The 19,114-nt window shown below is 46.7% G+C and overlaps 1 protein-coding gene across 9 annotated transcripts in view; it reads left to right on the top strand.

Moving 5' to 3' along the window:
* GRIP2 (glutamate receptor interacting protein 2) overlaps positions 1–19,114 on the top strand; it is a 260,711-nt gene that overhangs the window by 194,527 nt on the left and 47,070 nt on the right. For 6 of the 9 annotated variants that reach the window (XM_071812943.1, XM_071812946.1, XM_071812945.1 and 3 more), the window contains exons 2-7: positions 7,711–7,797; positions 10,768–10,903; positions 11,695–11,840; positions 15,022–15,108; positions 15,563–15,638; positions 16,231–16,376. In XM_071812943.1, the coding sequence (XP_071669044.1) occupies positions 7,711–7,797; positions 10,768–10,903; positions 11,695–11,840; positions 15,022–15,108; positions 15,563–15,638; positions 16,231–16,376 (678 nt within the window). The remainder of the gene's footprint in view (positions 1–7,710; positions 7,798–10,767; positions 10,904–11,694; positions 11,841–15,021; positions 15,109–15,562; positions 15,639–16,230; positions 16,377–19,114) is intronic. The other 3 variants (XM_071812948.1, XM_071812944.1, XM_065845675.2) reach the window with 1 other exon arrangement.

Genomic DNA, 19,114 nt, shown 5'->3' with positions numbered 1-19,114 from the left:
AGAAGAAAAGAAGGGGAGATGTGGAGGGTGTGGGGAGATCCATTTCACGTTGTGTGTGTCAGGGAGAGCAAGTTAAGAGGTACAACTTCCTCTTGGAGTAACCTCAAAGAGAAAACATTCCCACAAGCCCTCGTCTTCTGTGTAACACATGAATATGTGGTGAGGGGGTTTGTCGCCAGTGAAGGGAAAAATATGAGGCTCCTCTTCACAACAGCCTCTGCCATTTGTACCACAAACTTACTGGTGCGTGTATTTATGAAAATAGGGAGGGGCTGTTCCTAGTATAACTTGGTCCATTCCAATCTGAGCTCACTGGTAAAGGGAATTTTTTTAAAGAATCTTCCTGGTGCAAAGAAGAGTTTCAAGCCCTGCTTAGGTCTGGGAGGCTGCCATAGGAGGGTGCCCTGTGCTGATGGGGGTGGAGATGAGATCTGTGATGGGCGCTAGGTTTTTCACCCACATAACCCCAATGCCCCACTCCACCTTCTGGAGAACAGAAAGCCAGAAAACCCTGGGCCTTTTAAAGGCCGGGGATTTTTTTTGTATGCAGCGAGCAAAACAGTCAATGTCATGACAATGAAATTGTGCTGCAGAATCACAAAGCAAAAGTGACTTTTTTTTCTCCTTGTTTTTGGGCACTTTGCAGGAGCACAGGCTGCTTTGCCTGAGGATTTAGTGTATTTGTTATTGTACGCTTGGGCCAGTTTTATGTAGGGCAGGATCATGAACCGTAGCTCAACTTTTGCAGTATTCTGGGAAAAACAGTCTGGAGGTTACTGGCAGATGTTTTCATCCATTTGTTTGGCTTCAATGTCTTTATTTCTTTAACTTTTCTGATGCAGAGCTGGAACATTGCATTTCTGGAGATGGGAAAAGAACCGAACATCTGTATTGGGCTTAATGAACTCATGTACAAAAGGGCCTAAGGAGCTTTGGATTTAGTTGAGCAGAAGAAAACTTAAGCCACCTGCTGAGGAAGGCTCAAGGGAGGTGGGATCTTCATGGAGAAACAGTCTTGCCTGAAGCGAAGATATGGAAGGAGCTCTTGGGCTGTGGTGGACTCCGTGATTAAGTAGTTTCAGGAAAATCATGCAATCTGTTCGTAGCAGTATTCCAAATGGGCTTTTTTGGTTTCCTGTCCCAGCCTCTCTGGATCTTCTTGTCTCTTGTGTTAAAGGCTGAGTGCTTTGAAGATGGGAGGCTGCTGCTGATGGCTGATGCAGCCATCTCCGACCTGCTGCGAGGGTGTAAAATAACCCAAACCTCCTTTTGGGGGATGTGCCGCAGGTTTGGTTCTGTAGATCCCTGGAGGTTTGGTTGTGTAGATCCTTGTAATCAAACCCAAATCCATTACTGGTGCATAAAATGCCACCAGGTGTGATGCCACACGGAGCACCAGCCTGGAGAGAGGTGGGAAGCCTCACATTACTGTCCCCATCCAACAACGGGGGGCTGTGTAATTTGGGAGCTAAACACCAATTTGAGATTCAGAACAGCTGCACATGAATCTATCTTTTTCCCTTCCTCTCCTTCTAGTAATACAACAACTTTTTAAAGGTGATTAGGTGCCTAAAGATACAGATAGATGGTTATAGCCTGTTTTTGAAGTACACGTCTGCATCTTCAGGCACCCAGATATCTTTAAAATCCCAAGTCCTGGAGACCGTAGCCCTGAGGCAGCTGCTGTTTGAAGCATCATTGGCTGCCTGACCTACCCTCACATACCCCGACTGCTCTTTCCTTGACCTACAGAGATAACTCTCCTCAAAACAGATCAAATCACACTTAGTTTTAGTCATTTGGGTTCCTGCTTCCAACCTTGCGCTTTTATTCTAGCAAAAAATGCCAGCTTGCCTTGCCATGAGCAGCTTTTTGGTTCTTGATGCTGTTTTAGTATTTATTTCTCTAAACAAGGAGTGCAATTACCCTATGGCAAAATAACTGTCTCCAACTGCCTTTTTTTTCCATTAAACAAATAGGAGGTTTTTACCTCTTGGTCTTCTCACAAGATTAATGCACTTTCTCTGCAGGAACTGTCTTAAAGCAATCTAGGAATCCGAGCAACTTGCAGACAGCAAGTCTAATTGTCGCAGAATCTTATTTAGCCAATGCCGATTTTCATTAAGAGGTGATCTCTGTTAATAACATAGACTAATAACTCTTCTAAATGAAATAAAAAACCCTTCTTTCCCCCCCACGCCCCCCCACAGGCAAGGATAATGAACTCCTAAATCAGTGCTCTTTCTGAGTAAGCTTTTTTCTAACCAGAGGTTGGCTTGAGACCGAACTGATGTCAGGAGATCCTTGTGCCTGTGCTCACATCCCCTTGGGAATTTCACTAAGAAAAGTCATGGTGGTATTGAGATTGATTTTGCTGCTGGTTGCTACAGAGAGAGAATTTGGCCCAGGCTGTCCCCACTGGCTCTCTGAAAGCCGGGGTGTCTCAGGCAGCAAGTCAACCTTGGTGAGAGTTCAACAAATGGGTCAAACAGTTTGGGAAGCCCAGGGATCCCTGATTTAGGGAAGCTGTGGATCTCTTAGGAGTTACGGTTTATTTAAGTGTATACAGCTGATCCCTGCAGATCAACCAGCTGGGTGATTAATGGGCAAACAAGCATCTTGGTTACAGTGGGGATTCCTGTTTGTACCCTCAGTTAGAAGGAGCGAGGAGGTAAATTCAACCTTACTATTAGACCTAAGAGAATCCACATCGGACACAGCCATGGGGAACTGGGAGACCAGGTTCTGCTGCTTGTGGAACAACTTGTCTTTTCTGTTGGTTTCCTAGTTCTTAATCCAAAAAAGCAACAAAACCCAACCCAAACACATGGAAATGGCTCTCAGAAGGACAGAGCATGGGGACATTGCACAGATCCACTTCTCCCCACGCCCCCAGTTAACTGGGTTGATTCCCTTCCTGTTTGCATTTCAGTTATTGACAACTGTTACCTCTTCCCCTTTCTCGTCTTCTACCCTAAAGCAGGGGGCAGAAGTAGAGAATGTCCAGAACATTAAGTGGTGAAAAAGCAGGAAGAAGTGGTGGTGCTGGTGGCCGAGCAGGTGACAGGACCTTTTTATGGCTGTCCCTGGAGCTGAGGTGCCAAACGGAATGTATGAGGGAAGCAGCAGAGCGCTGGCTATACAACCCCATGCTGATTAACCACCGAGAGACTCATCTCTGGCCAGTTTTTGTTCTCCTTGCTGCTGTCACTGCCTGTCTGGTACCTCCCAGTCTGATCTGGACGGGGAGGGGAGGATGGCTGCACCTGGCAGCTGGGGACACTGGTTTCCCAGGCAATACACTTAGTGGTGAGGTGCTGAGACAGGGAATGGAAAACAAAATGGAACAAAAACCAAACCAACAAACAAAAAACCCAAACTGACAAAAAAAACCCACAAACACCCCCTATATACAAACCAAACAAAAAAACCCAAAGCAAAAAAACCAAAACAAAACCAGAACAAACAAATACTAAACAACAGAAACCCCCACAACACCACCACCAATAAAAAACAACGGCAACAAAAAATGAAACACCTGAGTAAAGCAAGAGCAGGCAATGAAATAGTTCAAATGTCCCCTCACCTTCCTCTCTCTCTTTTAAAACTGAATTTTATTTTTATTTTGCGCCATCTCTTTCACAGTTGTGGCCGTAGCTCCTCGCTGTGCTGCCCTGAATCCCATCTGGGGTTTCCCTTGAGGAGGAGGCAGAGAAAGACTCAATCTGCCAATTTTCTTCTATTTAGGCGCAAGTTCCTGGGAAATACCTGTATTTTGCTGACCTCTTCCCCCATTTCATCCTTCCTGGGAAAACCTGAGCCACTTTCCATGCTGTCTGTCAAGGGGACGGTGCCTCCAATGCCTCTTTAGCTCCTGGGTTGTCTTGCCTGGAAACCTGGATGCTACTGGCACAATCCTGATTAACCAGGGACAGCGTAAAACGCACAGTGCCCTGGCTGGAGGTGACAGGTTGCACCATTGCAGCACCATGAGGTGTTGGGAGTTTGCCCAGACCTTCCCTTCTTCCTGCCCCTGGTACTTCAGCTAAAGCAAGGAGATGTTTTTCTTCCTCCTTCATCTGTCTGATTTGTTTTTGAGGGAATGAGATGGGACCTCAGTGCCGTGTGTGTAGGGGCAGGGACTCGGGAGCTCTTCTCTCCACGGTGTTAGCAACAGATTGAAACGGGAAAAACTGTTCTCAGAGAACTTACGGGACCTTTTCTATATTGTCACAGATTCCCATGGCATCAATATATGCAAAGTGTTGCACTCGTGGTTTTATTGAGCGTTTTGTGTTCTTGGCGAGCTTTTCTGAGAGATCTAGAGCCAGCATTAACAGCACTATTTGAAAATCATCAATTACACCATGTTTTTTCTTTGGAAAATTTTCGGACCACTTGGCGTGAGAGAAGAAGCTTGAAAAATATACCTCTAATGGCTCCAGCACTGATTGCTCGCAAAAAAGAACCCACACTGGCTTTAAAAAAACCCACCGAGGTTATTTTCCCAATTTTAGGGAGTAGAGGGGCTCATGAATTTTCAGTGCTTGGGTTGGGGCTGTGATTTGGGCCAACTAAGCAATCAGGCTGGTTACCAGTCTCACGTCTGAACCGATGCTGCGCTAGGCAGGAGAAATGACTAAGAGAACAAAGAGAGGGAATTCATTTTTTAAAAAAACAAAGCACCACCCCCAGAAAAAAACAACAAAACCAATCAACAACTCCGAAAAATGTGACTCCATTAATACCGGCTTGAGTGGCAGAGCAGGAAATCGGCTGAAAATGAACAAAGAGCGGCGCAGCAGGGATGCGAATGCAAGCAAATGCCAATTCACACCTCGGCAGGCGGCATGTGGCAGCTTCCTTTCCTGTTCAAACGTTTTAGCCAGATAATGAGCGAAAATAACCAAACATTTTTTGCATAATCAACTGAGTTGGGTAGGGAAAAGCAATGAGAGGAGGGGGCATGCCGTACTAATTATTTGCTGGCTGATAGGGCTGTCACTGAAGCAGCGCAGGACGGTGCTGGGGGACACGTTGCTAACTGCCAAAAGCAGCTCGAGTCGCTGCTTTTGGCCTTTGGCTGGTGGAAGAAGCTGTTGTTAATGCACAGGTAACCTGCTTCCCGACATGGTAGCCAGGACACGTTTGCCAACAGCTAGTGGGGTGGGGAGGGTAAGCGTTAGCAAACTGCGGTTTCATATCAGTCGTGATTGGGGCTGCGCTGGGGAAATGAAGCACAGAAGGGTGCTGGTGGCCGTCTGGTCCAGGGCGGTGTGTTTATGTGAAGCAGATGGTTGACTGCTTTACTTTGCCAGCAGATTATGGAGCTGGCTTCAAACCGTCTTGCGTGGTTTCCCGGGAATGCAGGGATCCCGTCTGCGGCAGAGCGTTGCTGCCCTGGGCGCGTGAACCTGGGGTCAGAGCCGGCAGCGGTGTTGTCGTGTGGAAGGCGGCTGCACGCTGGGGTGGTCCTCACTATCCAGTGTGACACTGATGCTCTGGTGACATTGAGAGGATCCAGCCCTGGATGTCTCAGGGTGTTTTGCAGGTGCCTTTTGCAGATTCATCTCACGCAGGGTATCCTGAGTTTGGGTTTGGGATTCCTCCTTCAACGTGCTGCTGCATTTAGGAGGTTGTAGCTGCTGGGCTGAGTAATGTGGGCAAGGAGTAGTGGGATCAGTATTGTCCTGCAGCTCCCCTGGGAAACACCACCTTGCTTTGTACTCCCAAACCATCCCTGTTTTCAGACTTTGCAGTTCTGTATGGCCTGGGGTGACAGAGAGAGGGTAAGGCAGGATATTAGGGAAAACCTTTCCAAGAGAGAAATGAAGATGAATGTGGTCAACAGTGGCAGAGATTGAAAGCTCTGAATCTTCATAATTATCAAACAGCTACTGAAGAACTGAAGAAGAGATGGCATGCTGGAGCTAAACTGTCCCAAGTAAATTAAACTTATTTCCATAGTCATTAAGCCCAGATTAACCTTGACCCTGGCTTCCCCATCACCCTAAGAACCTTTGTTGTGAAAAAGGCAAATTTTATTTTCAAGTCTCTTACTCTTAGAGCTGATGCCAGGCTGTTCCAGCACCTATCTGAAATCAATGGCTCACTGTGGTGCTTGCTGTAATTCTGTAGCCAAGTGCTGCTGTTTTCACTGTCAGCATTGAGTAACGCTGTGAGATCTCTGCGGTCAGGGCAGTGCTGTTTGATCCAGCATGTTCTTCCCTTTATTTTTTGAAAGTCAAAGCTTTTTTCCCCCTGTTTCGCAGAGGTCCTGGCTGCTTGGTTATTAAGGTTCAATGTGTTTTGGCAGCAACGGCTTGGCATAGCTTGGTGATGGTGTAGTGCCAAGTGCCAGTTCTTGCTTCATGAGCAATCTTCAGTTTAGTGGCAATGGAGAAGCATTCAAAGTGATGCAGGAGAAGAGTCCAGGGTCTGGACATCTGCATTGTCCTTCTGTGGGCTGCAAAATTTGGCCTGAAAAGCTAAATGGTGCTTATTTTTCAGCTGAAACTCTTTTGTGCATTGAAAGTGCAGGAATTAAAACTAGATTTTTTGGGGGGGGGCGAACCTTATTTCATTTTACTTTAAAAAATGTTCAGACCCTTGAGCAAAATTCATCTCGTAGTGGTTAAGTGTAACCCATGTGATTAAATTTATACCATCAGACCAGTGTCTTGAATTGGGCTGAACTAAGGTCGTTGTTCCCTTTGCATGCAGAGAGACAAAAACTTTTCTCTGTAACTTAAATGTAAATAAGCGCTGTGAACAGGAATAAATTGATAAGATTTTCAGTGAACCATATTTATACCATCATGCGCAACTTCTAAACCTTCACAGTTACTGAAAACTTGGGAAGGGCAATCCAGGAACGTGGTCACTGAGAATGGGAGTTATTTATACTACATGGTTACTGGAAAATATTGATTGGAAAAGCGTCAGCTTTTTAGGAAATGCCATAAAAATAGACATGTTAGATGGATGGCAATGAAATCTGTAGAAGCATGCTCCCTTCTCTGCAGATAACCTCTATGCCGTGTAGGAGTCTTCCAACACGCAAATACAAAGATGTTGTAATACTTTTAATTTAAAATTTTAACCTATGCTGGATGGTGCATTTATAGTGCTTAATACTATTTTCTCTTTCCTTTGACTTTCTTTTTTTAAATCACTTAAGAGAAGGTGCTCTCTATATTGTGCAGAGGCTGGAAGAGCAGCAGGAAAATGTGACTTTGAAATAATGGGATCTATAAGAATAAGCAATTTTGTTCAAGTATAGTGATTTAGTGCCCTGTTAGTGTCCTGATGTATAACTCCATTTCCAAAGACCGTAAGTTTCTTCACAAGCATAATGACAGACTTAAAAATTGTGAGACTAATGCCACAGCTTTCTCTGTCCTCAGCTGTTCCACATAATTACAGGAGTAAGGGAATTTTTTTTCCTCTCCTAATGGATTAGCTCCAAGAGGAATAAATCAGATAATGTTATTGCCTTCTTGTTTCTTTCCCTCCCTCTCTAAAAAGTGAGATAGCCCACATGGTGCAGTGCAAAGCCAGAGCTGCTATTGCTTTTTCTCGCCTATAGTCTGTGATATAGATGTGATCCCAATTCTGGAGTCACCAGGACAAACTCTTTGTAGCGCTCTGGTTGTGTTGTTCATTGCTTTTTGGTACTAATTTCAGCTTCTGTGTTGGTTTTGCTTGCAGATGATGGCCCTTACTCGAAGGGGAGCAAGGACTCCGGCGGGATGGACTCAGCCTTGGTCTCCAGGAGGCAAAGCATCCCAGGTAAAGGTGGGGATCAGCTCCTGCTCCAAAACATCCATTATACTTTACCTGGCTACTCCTGAAGTGGGCAAAACCCCCCCAAGCCACCCATTTGGTGCATCTATCAGCAAGGCAGTGGTAGTGACCAATCTCGGTGAGTGGTACATTACTGCTGCAAATAGTCTGGTGTGGAGCTGTTGCTGGTGGTTACAGGGAGCTGGGAAAGGACTGATTCCTGGGCAGTGATGACACCCACAAAGAGGAAAACAGCAGCAAAGGAGAAAGGGAAGAAGCGTTGCCACATCCGAGCTCACCGGGTTGGGAGGGAGAGTGGCAGTATCTGGCAAGCTTCGTATTTCCCACATATGACTAAGTTTGTTTTGCTATTTAGTCAGTCACAGCACATTTGTGTGTGAGATAAACCTTCCCGTGCAGAAACAGCCCCAGGAGCTGAAGAGGAAGTGGAGAACTGGGGTACGTTTGCTGCTGGTGGTGCTGGGCTTTGTCTGCCAGCAGCTTTGGATGGGCTGCTCTGGACAGCTCGTCTCCTTCCTAATAAAGCCTGGGGCTTGATTTTGGCTTCTGATCATTAATTGGCCCAGTCACAGGTTTGGTTTGGTGTGTCATAGGGGATGTGGAGGAAACAGGACCCTTTTGCCATTGCTTCATCATTCAGCAATTTTTTAGGGTATATACTGCACGTTGCCACTGTACTGCAGCCCTGATGGAGAGAGGCTGAGTCCTCACTCCTAAGAGCCAATATGTCCAATGACCCCAGCTCAGGGCATCTCAATGGCAAGCGCAAAATTCAGGTGTGATCTTCCTGCCCTGGGATGCTTTGAGCAGCGAAATTCAAGCTTATATGCCAATAGAAGGAATACAAGGCTGTTATCATTCTTAAAGACTGTGTCTTGAAGGACCAGTTCCTGCTTAACCAGTTCGCTTTTACATCTCTCTGTGTGCGTCTATAATAGCAGCAGTAGATTTATAGAGGTGTTGGTCAAAGCCCCTTATTGCTTACCTTGATAGATAGTTCTTGGGGACTTGCCTTTTTTCGGAGCAGCAATTTCTCCTTGAACCCATAACAATGGGTAATTGCACTCTGGGAGTTCTCATTTTAAACACTTATCAAGGATCAAAATTAAATCCCGTTGAGGAGCTAATAATCTCCCCTTGTGGCACCATCTGCGCTGATCAGTCCTGTCTGTAGTTGAGAGGAAATTTGCAGGATAGTGCCGGATGGTGTTCCTTCCAGCACGGCGGGGAGCCCCCACAAAGTTTCTGGCAGCCCCTGGGATCCTGGGCTGGTGAATTGAAAACTAAGTTACTGTAGTTGGCAAGGGATCAAAACTGAGTTTAAAAAGCAGAAGCATTACGGACCTGACGTCTCACAACGAGCTGCCAGTGCCACGTTAAATGGGTTTCCAGCAGTGCCTGAATGCCTTCCAGACTGGCACTAGATTGCAAAGAGGTTCCCCACTTGCGTTAATCAAGTATATGGATTATTCTTGGAAGTGTTTTACAAAACAGGTATTGCATGGCAGGACTCAAAGTGAGGGGCAATTTCTGGTGCCTTGGTGGCATCACGCAAGGAGGAAAGTGCTAGTGCCAAATGACACTGTGTTTTCTCCCAGTGAAAGAGGATGGAAGGGGGAAGCACTGCATGAGCATGGATCTTCTGTGTCAATATGTTATTTCAGAGACCCTGCCATGCTCTGGAAATCATAGCGTGGAAGAGATTTCAAATGTTCCCTCTCCAAGTAGAACATCTCATTTAAGCCTGATGTGGTTTGCTGTGCAAACAACCTCCTGGGCCATTTGCAGCGTGGGTTTTATTCCACAGCTGCAGGACTGCTGATTGCCATGTGCTCATCACCACCTTCCCCTGCCACAGCCTTGGAGAAGGGCACCCTGTGCGAGGGGAACTGCGCTCCTCGTGTAAAATTGTGGGAGATTTAAACGCACCAAAGGTATCAGAGGTGGATGGATCATGTCGTTGTAGACAAATGCTGCAAAAGGTTCTTAGAGGAGGCTCTGGCAAGGTATGAAAGTCATCTGATTTGTCCTATGCTGGTCCTTTTTTGAGCAAAGAGTGTGAGCGCTGTCATGTGGATTAATATGGAGATGCCTTATGCCAAGTCTGCAGAGCTCTTGGACTTTCCTGGAGTTGGTGCTGGCTCTCCTGCTAACATTCTCCCCTCCTCTGTGTCAAATCCAGAAACTGGAATAGTTTAGGGATCATCCCCTAAGCCTGACCCTGCCATACACATTATGGCTTGCAGTGCACGTGGAACCAGGTTTTAAAAGTGACTCGTGTCTTCAATTCCAGCTGCAGATGAGGTGGGCGATATGGAGGAAGTTTAACTTAGACCAGGTGCAGATGGGTGGGAAACTGCTGTGAATGTGTGTTCGTGCCTCCCCGCTCCTTCCCCTGCTGGTGGCAGGATCCCACCCCCTCTCCACATTATGTTCTTTATGTCCCGACTGTATTGATGTCTTGTGGCATTTTTCTAAATCACAATTTTTTAAGAGCCACCCTGTTCTGTCCATCCAGGCAGCTACTGCAGGTCCACAGCATCCTCCTACATGGTAATTGTGACTGCCTGTCATGCAGCCCTCCTACCACCCACCCCACTCCATATCAAACATTTCTCAGGTATTGTCCCTACACCACTGCCCAGATGCCATCGCTCTTGGTTTTGAGTTCTTCCACTGCTACCAGCACCTTGAAACACCAAGATTTTGTCCTTTTGGAAGCCCTCACTCCTCTGCCTTGTCCTGCTTGGTCGTGCCTGCAAGACGTGCATGCAACACTTTCCCTCCACTGCTGCAGGTCCAACAGGTCAACAGGTCACAATTTCATTTTCAATGAAATGAAACTAACCATATAAATCATCCCAGGTCTGTTCTTCCACCACCTGTAGGAAAACGGTGTCGTCGGGATTGGGAGGAATGTGCTTTCCACTGAGATGTTTGTCTTCATTCCTGATCTTTCAGAGGAGTTCAGAGGGGTCACCATCGTGGAGCTGATTAAGAAGGAAGGAAGCACCCTCGGGTTAACCATTTCAGGTGGCACAGACAAAGATGGAAAGCCAAGAGTCTCCAATCTGAGGCCAGGAGGACTGGCTGCAAGGTGAGAAACCAAAATGGGATGCAGAGAGCACAGTAAAATTGGAGAGGAATAATTGCACGTTCTTACTGAATATCATAATAGATAAAATAGTTGGTACCCGACTGCCTGTTTTTGAGTGCCCCAGAATGCAAAGTTGTTGCTTCAGTAAGTAGAACATCTATTTTGAGTTACTTCTCATGCTCTGTGTAATTATGCTCTGAAGTTTTGTGTAGGGATATTTGGGATTCTGTGAAATTAGGCAGCCTTGTCAGGAGAGCTGCATGGTACAATACATCTTGATCAAGCTAAGTGGTTTAATATTGTATCTGTTCTGAATACTGAGTGTGTAAGTAACGTTATTGGCTCAGAAAAGGAATGAGAAAGAAAGACTCCAAGAAGCAGAGAAAAGGAAGGGGTAATTGAACAATTTTACAGAAACCAGGCAAGAGGAAAGATGTTTTCTTATTCCATGCTGGATTTTTTTTTTCAGACATCTCTTGGTGTGCTTCTCTTTGACTGATTGCTCTACATGAATGGGAATTGAGCAACAAAAAGAGAGGCTGTGAACACGTATACCGCGATTGTTTCTGTGTGTACAGATCTGAACGCTTGCCACCGGGAAGGATAGATAGCGTCGATTTTAGCACTTCTCTCTGATAGCAGGCACATGCGATCAGACAGCTGAGATCAGCCCAGTGCTGGTGGCTTGTTCAGGATGTCCCCCACTTACTAAAGCTTCACCAGGCACATCCATCCTGAGTGTAGTAGAGAATTTGTGCTACCACTGCTCTTATTTTTTTCCTTACTCACAGAAGCGACCAGCTGAACGTCGGGGATTACATCAAGTCGGTGAATGGCATTAACCTGACCAAGCTGCGGCACGACGAGATCATCAGCCTGCTGAAAAACGTGGGCGAAAGGGTAGTGCTGGAAGTCGAATATGAGCTCCCGCCAGCTGGTGGGTGCCTCTCGGATAACAGTACTCCCTTCTCTTGGCTGCTTTTTGTCCTGGGGTGCACATGGGCTTGCTCGTGCGTTAGCCGTCATGGCCATGGCAGAGTCCGGGGGCATTTTGACGTTCTGCCTTCATCTGCTCGCAGCGCTGGGATGCTGCGGAGCTGTGTGCAGCGGGAGCTGAGCGCTTTTTCCAGCACAGTGGGTGCCTGTTCATGCACACCGGCGGGAGATGGCTGATTAGCTCTGTCTTGCCTCGGAGTGACTCGGTGTAGCACAGGCCAATCTGCCTCCTGATGCTGCTTCAGCTTGTTTTTTTCCCTTTTAGAGCGTGACTATGGGAGGTTTTATTCAGTCCTAAGCACGTATTGCCAGAGAGAGCTGGGTCTGTTCAGCCTGGAGGAGAGAAGGTTGAGAGGAGATCTTATTGATGCTGATAAATATTTCAAGGGTGGGTGTCAAGAGGATGGACCAGACTCTTGTCAGTGGTGCCCAACGACAGGATGAGGGGCATCCAGCACAGACTGGAACACAGGAGGTTCTGTCTGAATATGAGGAGAAACTTCTTTACTTTGAGGTGCCAGAGCCTGGACCAGGCTGCCCAGAGCGGGTGCGGAGTCTCCTCTGGAGACATTCAAACCTGCCTGGATGTGACCCTGTGTGATCTGCTCTGGTGACCCTGCATCAGCGGGTGGGTTGGACTGGATGATCTCCAGAGGTCCCTTCAACCCCAACCAGTCTGTGATTCTGTGATCCTGTTTTTTTGAATGGTGACAAGTGCTGTTATTCCTCAAGATGTTTGAAATGTGATGTGGTTTCAGAAGGGGAGCTGAGGCAATCTGCTCGCCAGCTAAGGGTCTGTGGCAGAAGCTGGCAAGCCCAATGCACACGGCCAGGGCTTGTGTCCCGGCCTGGGGGACTGTGTGCTCTTGCCCCGGTTTGTTTGTACTGATTAAAACAAATTCCTTGATACAGTCTCTCATCACAGTCTTTCCATTGTGAAAATGATCTCCCCAGTTATTACTCATTCTGTTACCCAGATCAGTCAGAGGATGATTGGGCAGAAGAAATAGAACAACTAAAAATAAGATGACAGGAAAAACAAAACTAATGAAATCTAAATATTTTGCCCCAGATAGGAAGCTATCTTACGCTTCATAGCTTTGCTATAGCTTCTGCCTTTACCCAAAAAGTACTGAGTGTATAAATGACTATATAAAGCCCTAAGAAGAAAGAGCATAAATCTGAATTAGCTGAACCTCTGTCTGTCATCCCTCTGTGTTCTAGCTAACTAAACTTTAGTTCGCTTTTGCATACAACCCTGGTAAAACAAACAAAACCTCTGTGGTTCAAGTTTTCCGTGCTCTCATGCTCACTGGAGATGGCAGCTCTTAACTTTGCTCCTCAGCTGTGAGCCCGGCCATCGGGAACTGATGAGCTGTGCTTACCAACGAGAGAGAGCGGTGCCAATACCGCATGGCTCGATCAATAGCAGCGGCGCAAAATGTCCCCACCTCGCAGTGAGCGGGGAAGAGCACATTGAAACAGTGACTCCAATGAGATTATTGATGCTCTTTGTGACTAATCCAAACAAAGAGGTACCGCAAATTACAGAGAATTGTCAATTATTGCCGTGCTCCTGTTCATTGTGGGCTTTTATCTGCAGTGAGGGGTTGTTATTGCTGTGTGCAACCGCCTCTCTCTCTCATTCTCTTTCCCTGGGCAAAGAGAAGAAATTGAGTGCAATTCAGTCACTTGTGCTTGTGGGTTTGAATTTTTCTCCCCACTCTATAATTTCCTGCTTTGGAAGAGATCTTGCAAGTCCAAGTCTGGTTTTCAGGCCAGTATGTCGTATCACCTCTTTCATAAACAAGCCAAGTCCTGCATTAAACTTTAGCTTAGGTTTCCCCACTGCCCACTGATCTTACAAAAAGGCTGTTCCAGAACTTCACGCTTGGATGCTTAGGACAGAGACGGAATAGTTTCCGACCTCATTTCCGGATGCTTTATACTCTTTACTTGATATGTGAGTAACACCCATTAGCTGGGAGCCTTCTTGTGCCCTGAGCGTCTCCCTTCTGGAGGAATTCTGGGCTGTGTCCCTGTCAGCAGCCTGTGCACAGCAGCAGGAGCAGAGCACCTTTTGGGGGGCACACTGTGTTTTGCGGGTTTATTTGGCCTCACTGTAGCCTGGTCCCAGGGCTGCCTGCATGCAAGGCACTATCAGACCTCCACTGTACACCTTTTGGGTTAGTTTAACCTTAATTTGGGTGCTTGGCTGTGAGGACTGAGGTGGGCAGTGAGGACAGTGGGGAGATTGGCTTCAAAAACCCCCTCCGGAGCCAATGGGGAAATGTTGGTGCAGACTTCAGCTCCGATTTGCCAGGTTGAAGTCAAGCTCTCCATCTTTATTTTATTTATTTTTATTTTCTGATTATCCTTGTGGCCATTCATTGCACTTGGTTTGAAGATTAGGAATTGATCTTCTCGGAGTGGACCAGGCGTAAATGCCAAGTGCTGCTCAGGATGGAGAAGACTGGGAAATTGTCACATACTCACTGCAGTAGTTCAATAAATCATTAAATAGCAGGGGATGGCGAGGGACAGAAGCAGTTTTCTTTCTTTTTCTCTTTACTTTTGTACATTAAACAGTACTGTGTATTTAACATAAAATTACTGAATCGCCCCTAGGATCAGTTTAAAGGATTCACTTAATCTCTTTTAAAGTCAAAATATGAGAGGCAGGGTAAAAATACTCCAACCTTTTGCACTGAGGATTTGGGATTTTCATTTTCTTTAAGGTCAGCCAGTGACTTCACTCCTTTTCTGCTGCTGGTTTTTTTTATAAGTTTCCATCTGTGGCAGAAGCTTCTGGCTTTTGAGCAATGCTGAACACATTAAAGACAGTTGATAAACGAGGTGGTTTTACTTGAATGTCAGAGTATTAACCAAGACAAATTTGAGGGCAGATGCACAACACCGAGCTGGTGAAATCATCCCAAAACAGGATGGTTGGTTCAAATATTTGTGTCAGGCTTTTTTAACCTCCAGACAGGGAAAACACAATATAGATGTAGGGCTGGACTTTCATTTCATGCATTTTGGATAGATTTTTGGTATAATTTTGCAGAGTGGTGTGAAAAAGGCTTGGCTGGGGGTAACTGAATCTTTCTCTCTTCCTTTAGTGCCAGAGAGCAGCGCTGGCATTATTCCCAAGACCATCGAGGTGTCCCTCTACAAGGAAGGCAACAGCTTTGGCTTTGTGCTGAGAGGTTAGTGGCTTCTCCAGTGAAAAACGAGAAGGGGACAATCACTGGCAGGAGTGATTTGGGAAGTGGGAGGAGAAAAGTAAGAAGTCATAATTGCCCAGAGAGGTGGTGGATGAACCATCCCTGGAGACATCCCAGGCCAGGCTGGACAGGACTCTGAGCAACCTGAGCTGGTGAAGATGTCCCTGCTCATGGCAGGGGTGGCACTGGATGAGCTTTGAACCTCCCTTCCCACCCAAACTATTCTGTGATTCTATAAACCTCTGCTGAGAAGTGGAAGTGTGTCCTGGAGAGCATCCCATGCAGCCTCCAAGGACTGCTGGCTGCATAATCCAGGGCAGTCTTTTTGCTTTCAGGCTGTGTCAGCTGTTGTATGATTAATGTCTCTCCATTCTCAGCACTCCCATTCAGACTTTAAAACCTCCAGTGACTTACGGCTTTCCCGGTTTGATTACAGGGGGAGCCCACGAAGACTGGCATAAGTCCAGACCTCTGGTGCTCACCTACGTGAGGCCGGGTGGCCCAGCAGACAGGTAATGCTCATCTTGCATCTCCAGCATTTGCTTTCACAAGACAGACCAGCAGCTCTCGCCGTGCTCTTGGACATGTGTTCTTCTTGTTTTCCGTGCTGGTGCCCCCAAGGCTTCTCATGCTGGTGGTGTGGAGTGTCACAGGTTGTATAGGACCTGTGGTGTGTGGCGAGGATGAGTCTGGTGCTCATAGGCTTGACCCATGTGTAGGTGTTACAGTTATAAGAAAAAACTCCTCTTCTGGAGGCAGCCACTTAATTAACCTTGTGCAGATGAAGAGCTGATGTTGTGGTGGAAAGCAGGAGGCAGTCTATCTATTCCCATACTGCTAATTTAATATGATGGGCCTGGTACTATAAATAACCCAAACTACTGTCCCAAGGAGTGTTCAGTTCCTACAGGATCAAAGTAATTGACTTTTTTTTTAATATCTATATCTACAGACACACATCTATCACACTAAATATACAAGTATATGAAATATATATAGAAAATATAGATAGCTATATAAATATATATAGAGAAAATATATCTTAATAGAAATACATACATACACATATGCACAAAAGCTCCTTTTGCCTGTGGTTTCCTACAGGGAGGGGTCCTTGAAAATCGGGGACAGGCTGCTGAGTGTGGATGGGATCCCCCTGCACAGCATGACCCACGCCGATGCCCTCAACATCCTGCGGCAGTGCAGCCAGGAGGCGCTCTTCCAGATCGAGTACGACGTGACCATCATGGGTAAGGCCAAGAGCATTGCGGTGACATTTCCTCTGATTGCCTGGAAAGTATGTGAGACTAGACACAGTAACCAGGAGACTTGTGGAAAAATTGCTGAACTATGGGCTCCCAACGTGGGTGCAGGGCGTTGAGTTCAAAGCCGGCTTAGTTGAATGTATTTGAAGTGTCCTTATCCGATGATGTGTCTCGATGGGAGTGATGACTGGTTTTAGAGGAGGAGGAGAAAAGGGATTTTTCTAATGTAGGCAAAGAGGGCACAGGAGAAGTCAGAGTTAAAGGGGACCAGAGTGCTCTGCCAGTGCTGCAAATACCGCTGTTAAACATGTGCAGGGGACTGGGCTGCAAGCAGGCAGAGACTTGATGTGGCTGTGGCTTCGGTTCTGAATTTTGACTCTGCTTAATTCCAGAGCTATTCCCTTTCTTAGAACCTTTGGTTCAGACCTGCTTCTGAAATAAATGAGAGGCGATCAACTGATTAACCCCAAATAAGACAGAATTTACTGAGGATGGATATTTCTAAAAAGTGTTCTGCACTGTAGATGTTAAATTTCAGGGTTTGAAGGGCTGGTGTTATGTTTTTTTTCATTTGATTTTCAGTTTCAAGCCCTGGGAAAGGTTTTATTATTAGCTACTGTAAAGTCATTTTGAGCTGGCTTTGTGACACACAGCTGTTACTGCAGGGAGTGTCGTTAATGAGTTTAAGGTTACCACAGAGTCCGAAGCTGTATTGGTTCTGCAAACTCGTTGAGCGGTGCATTAGATTTTGATGTTGCATATACATCTCCAGAGGGGTTTTTGCCTCTGCTGGAGCCATAAGCTGGACTAGGTTGGAGTCTTTTCTGCAAATCTCGCAAACCAGTCCAGCATATCTGAGCCTAGGATCAGGTGAGGAATAGGAGTCTGTGATAGCAGGTGGCTTTCTGATTTGTCAGTGAGGAGGGAAATAAGAAGGATCTGCAGCTGAGAGAGTTTAATACTGTGCAACCCCTGAGGAAAGAGAGCTGTGAACGCCAGAACTCGCTCCATGCAATGTGCAAGAGGGTTGCACCAGTATAAGGCAGCTCCTTGTGCCTGCCCTGAGGGCTTTCTGCTTCCTTTTGAGTCTCCTACCCCCAAGCTTCCCCCTTCCTTCCAGCAGAAACTCCACAAGCGTGGACATACTGGGTCTCCCCAGGGGAGGAGGCTGCTGGGACCTGGGTACCACGGGGGCACATTCTCCACTGGGAGAGCTGGAAGGAAAACCCGATGCCTCAGCCACTGCCTGCGTGCTGCCCAGCTTCTGCCGCGCTACAGGAGCAGCTTTAGAAATGGGCTGGTGTTCATGAAAAAGAGGAAACACTGAAATGGTGGAAACCAGGAACTATCCAAACTCCATTTTCCACTTTTCTATATGATTGTGAGCGTGGTAACGCTGCAGTGGTCAGTAGGAGCTGGCCGTTCCTCTCCTGGCAGGCCGGCTGGGCTGCGGAGTTGCGGAGGGATTTTGCACAGAGCTGTCAAGTCTGAACAGTAGCAAGTAATTAATGGTGCATGGGAAATAGGCTGTCTTTTTGGGATTTTGTTGTTTGTACAATCCCCTGGCGCCTATGTTGCAGAAAGCTGATTGTTTTCAAACCTGACTTGGAGCAAAAATAGCCACGAAGGTGTCTTGGTATTTCTTCTTGAGTAACTCTCCCATGTAAAATGGTTAGGGCTGAGTGAACACAGAGTGATGGGAGGGTTTTATGCAGTGCTTCTCCATCTTGTGTTGCTGTACAGGGGACCACAGCCAGATACTTCCCAAGATGTAAAAACAGCCCCTTTCTTAGATAATTTCTGCATTGAGAGTGCTTCTCCCCAAGCCCGTGAAGGGATATATTTGCTGTGCTTTCTTTTAAGGCAAGATGATGCAGAATGTTTAGCTTAAAACAATCTCTGCAGACAGTTTTGCCAGGCAACAGCTAATAACTGCATCAGGAGATGAGTGCATCATCCCCAGATCACAACTGTTACAGACATTCTCTTTACCAGCCACAGGAAGATGATGAGGGAAGGGAAGAGCAGGTGCTGGAAGTAGTGTAGGGATGTTATTAGCCTGAAGGGAACACTCTTAATTCCCATTTTGAAAACTTGCTGGAGGGGCTGAGGGGGACATGTGGTCACACAGTTCACTTGATTTGTTATAAGAGCTGGCGACACCATGAAGCGGCGCTTGGCCTGTTCATCCCTAGGGAAAACGGGGCTTTTTAGGTTGTGCTCGCACTCTGCTGCAGCCACACACGCAGGGGTGGTGCGGGCTGACCCTCAAGGGGGGAAAGTTGTTTTTCTGCATCTGTCCTTGGTGAGAGACCAAGGCTGCTGTGGGGGAGTGTTGAATCACAGCGTTCCCCAGCTGTCTGCGTGGTTTCCCAGCCAAAATTGTGTGCTGAGGATGAGCTGCATGGGGCCACCCCGCTCTCAGTGTGAGGGACACGGCCGCTGCTTTGCCATCGCCACCGAGCATCCCCGGCTGTCGCGCTGTCACCGGGGAGGCCAGCGTGGGATGGGGCTGCGGCAGGCTTTTAATCAGAGTTGCTGCCATTTCTCAAGGCCACCAAAGGAATTAAATTAATCTGCCATTTGCATTTAAAAGGAATGCGAACTGGGCATGCACTTCCCCTTGGGCATCGGGAAAATCTCTGCCCTCTGCCAGATAAACGTTGCAATAAACAGATGCTTTCCTGTGGTGACACTATCTCACGGGCCTTTTAAAAAGAGGG

Source organism: Patagioenas fasciata, chromosome 10 (genome assembly GCF_037038585.1).
Source record: "Patagioenas fasciata isolate bPatFas1 chromosome 10, bPatFas1.hap1, whole genome shotgun sequence".
NCBI lineage: Eukaryota > Metazoa > Chordata > Aves > Columbiformes > Columbidae > Patagioenas > Patagioenas fasciata.
The sequence above is the reverse complement of the archived record's forward strand: the minus strand, read 5'-3'. Positions and strand labels throughout refer to the sequence as shown.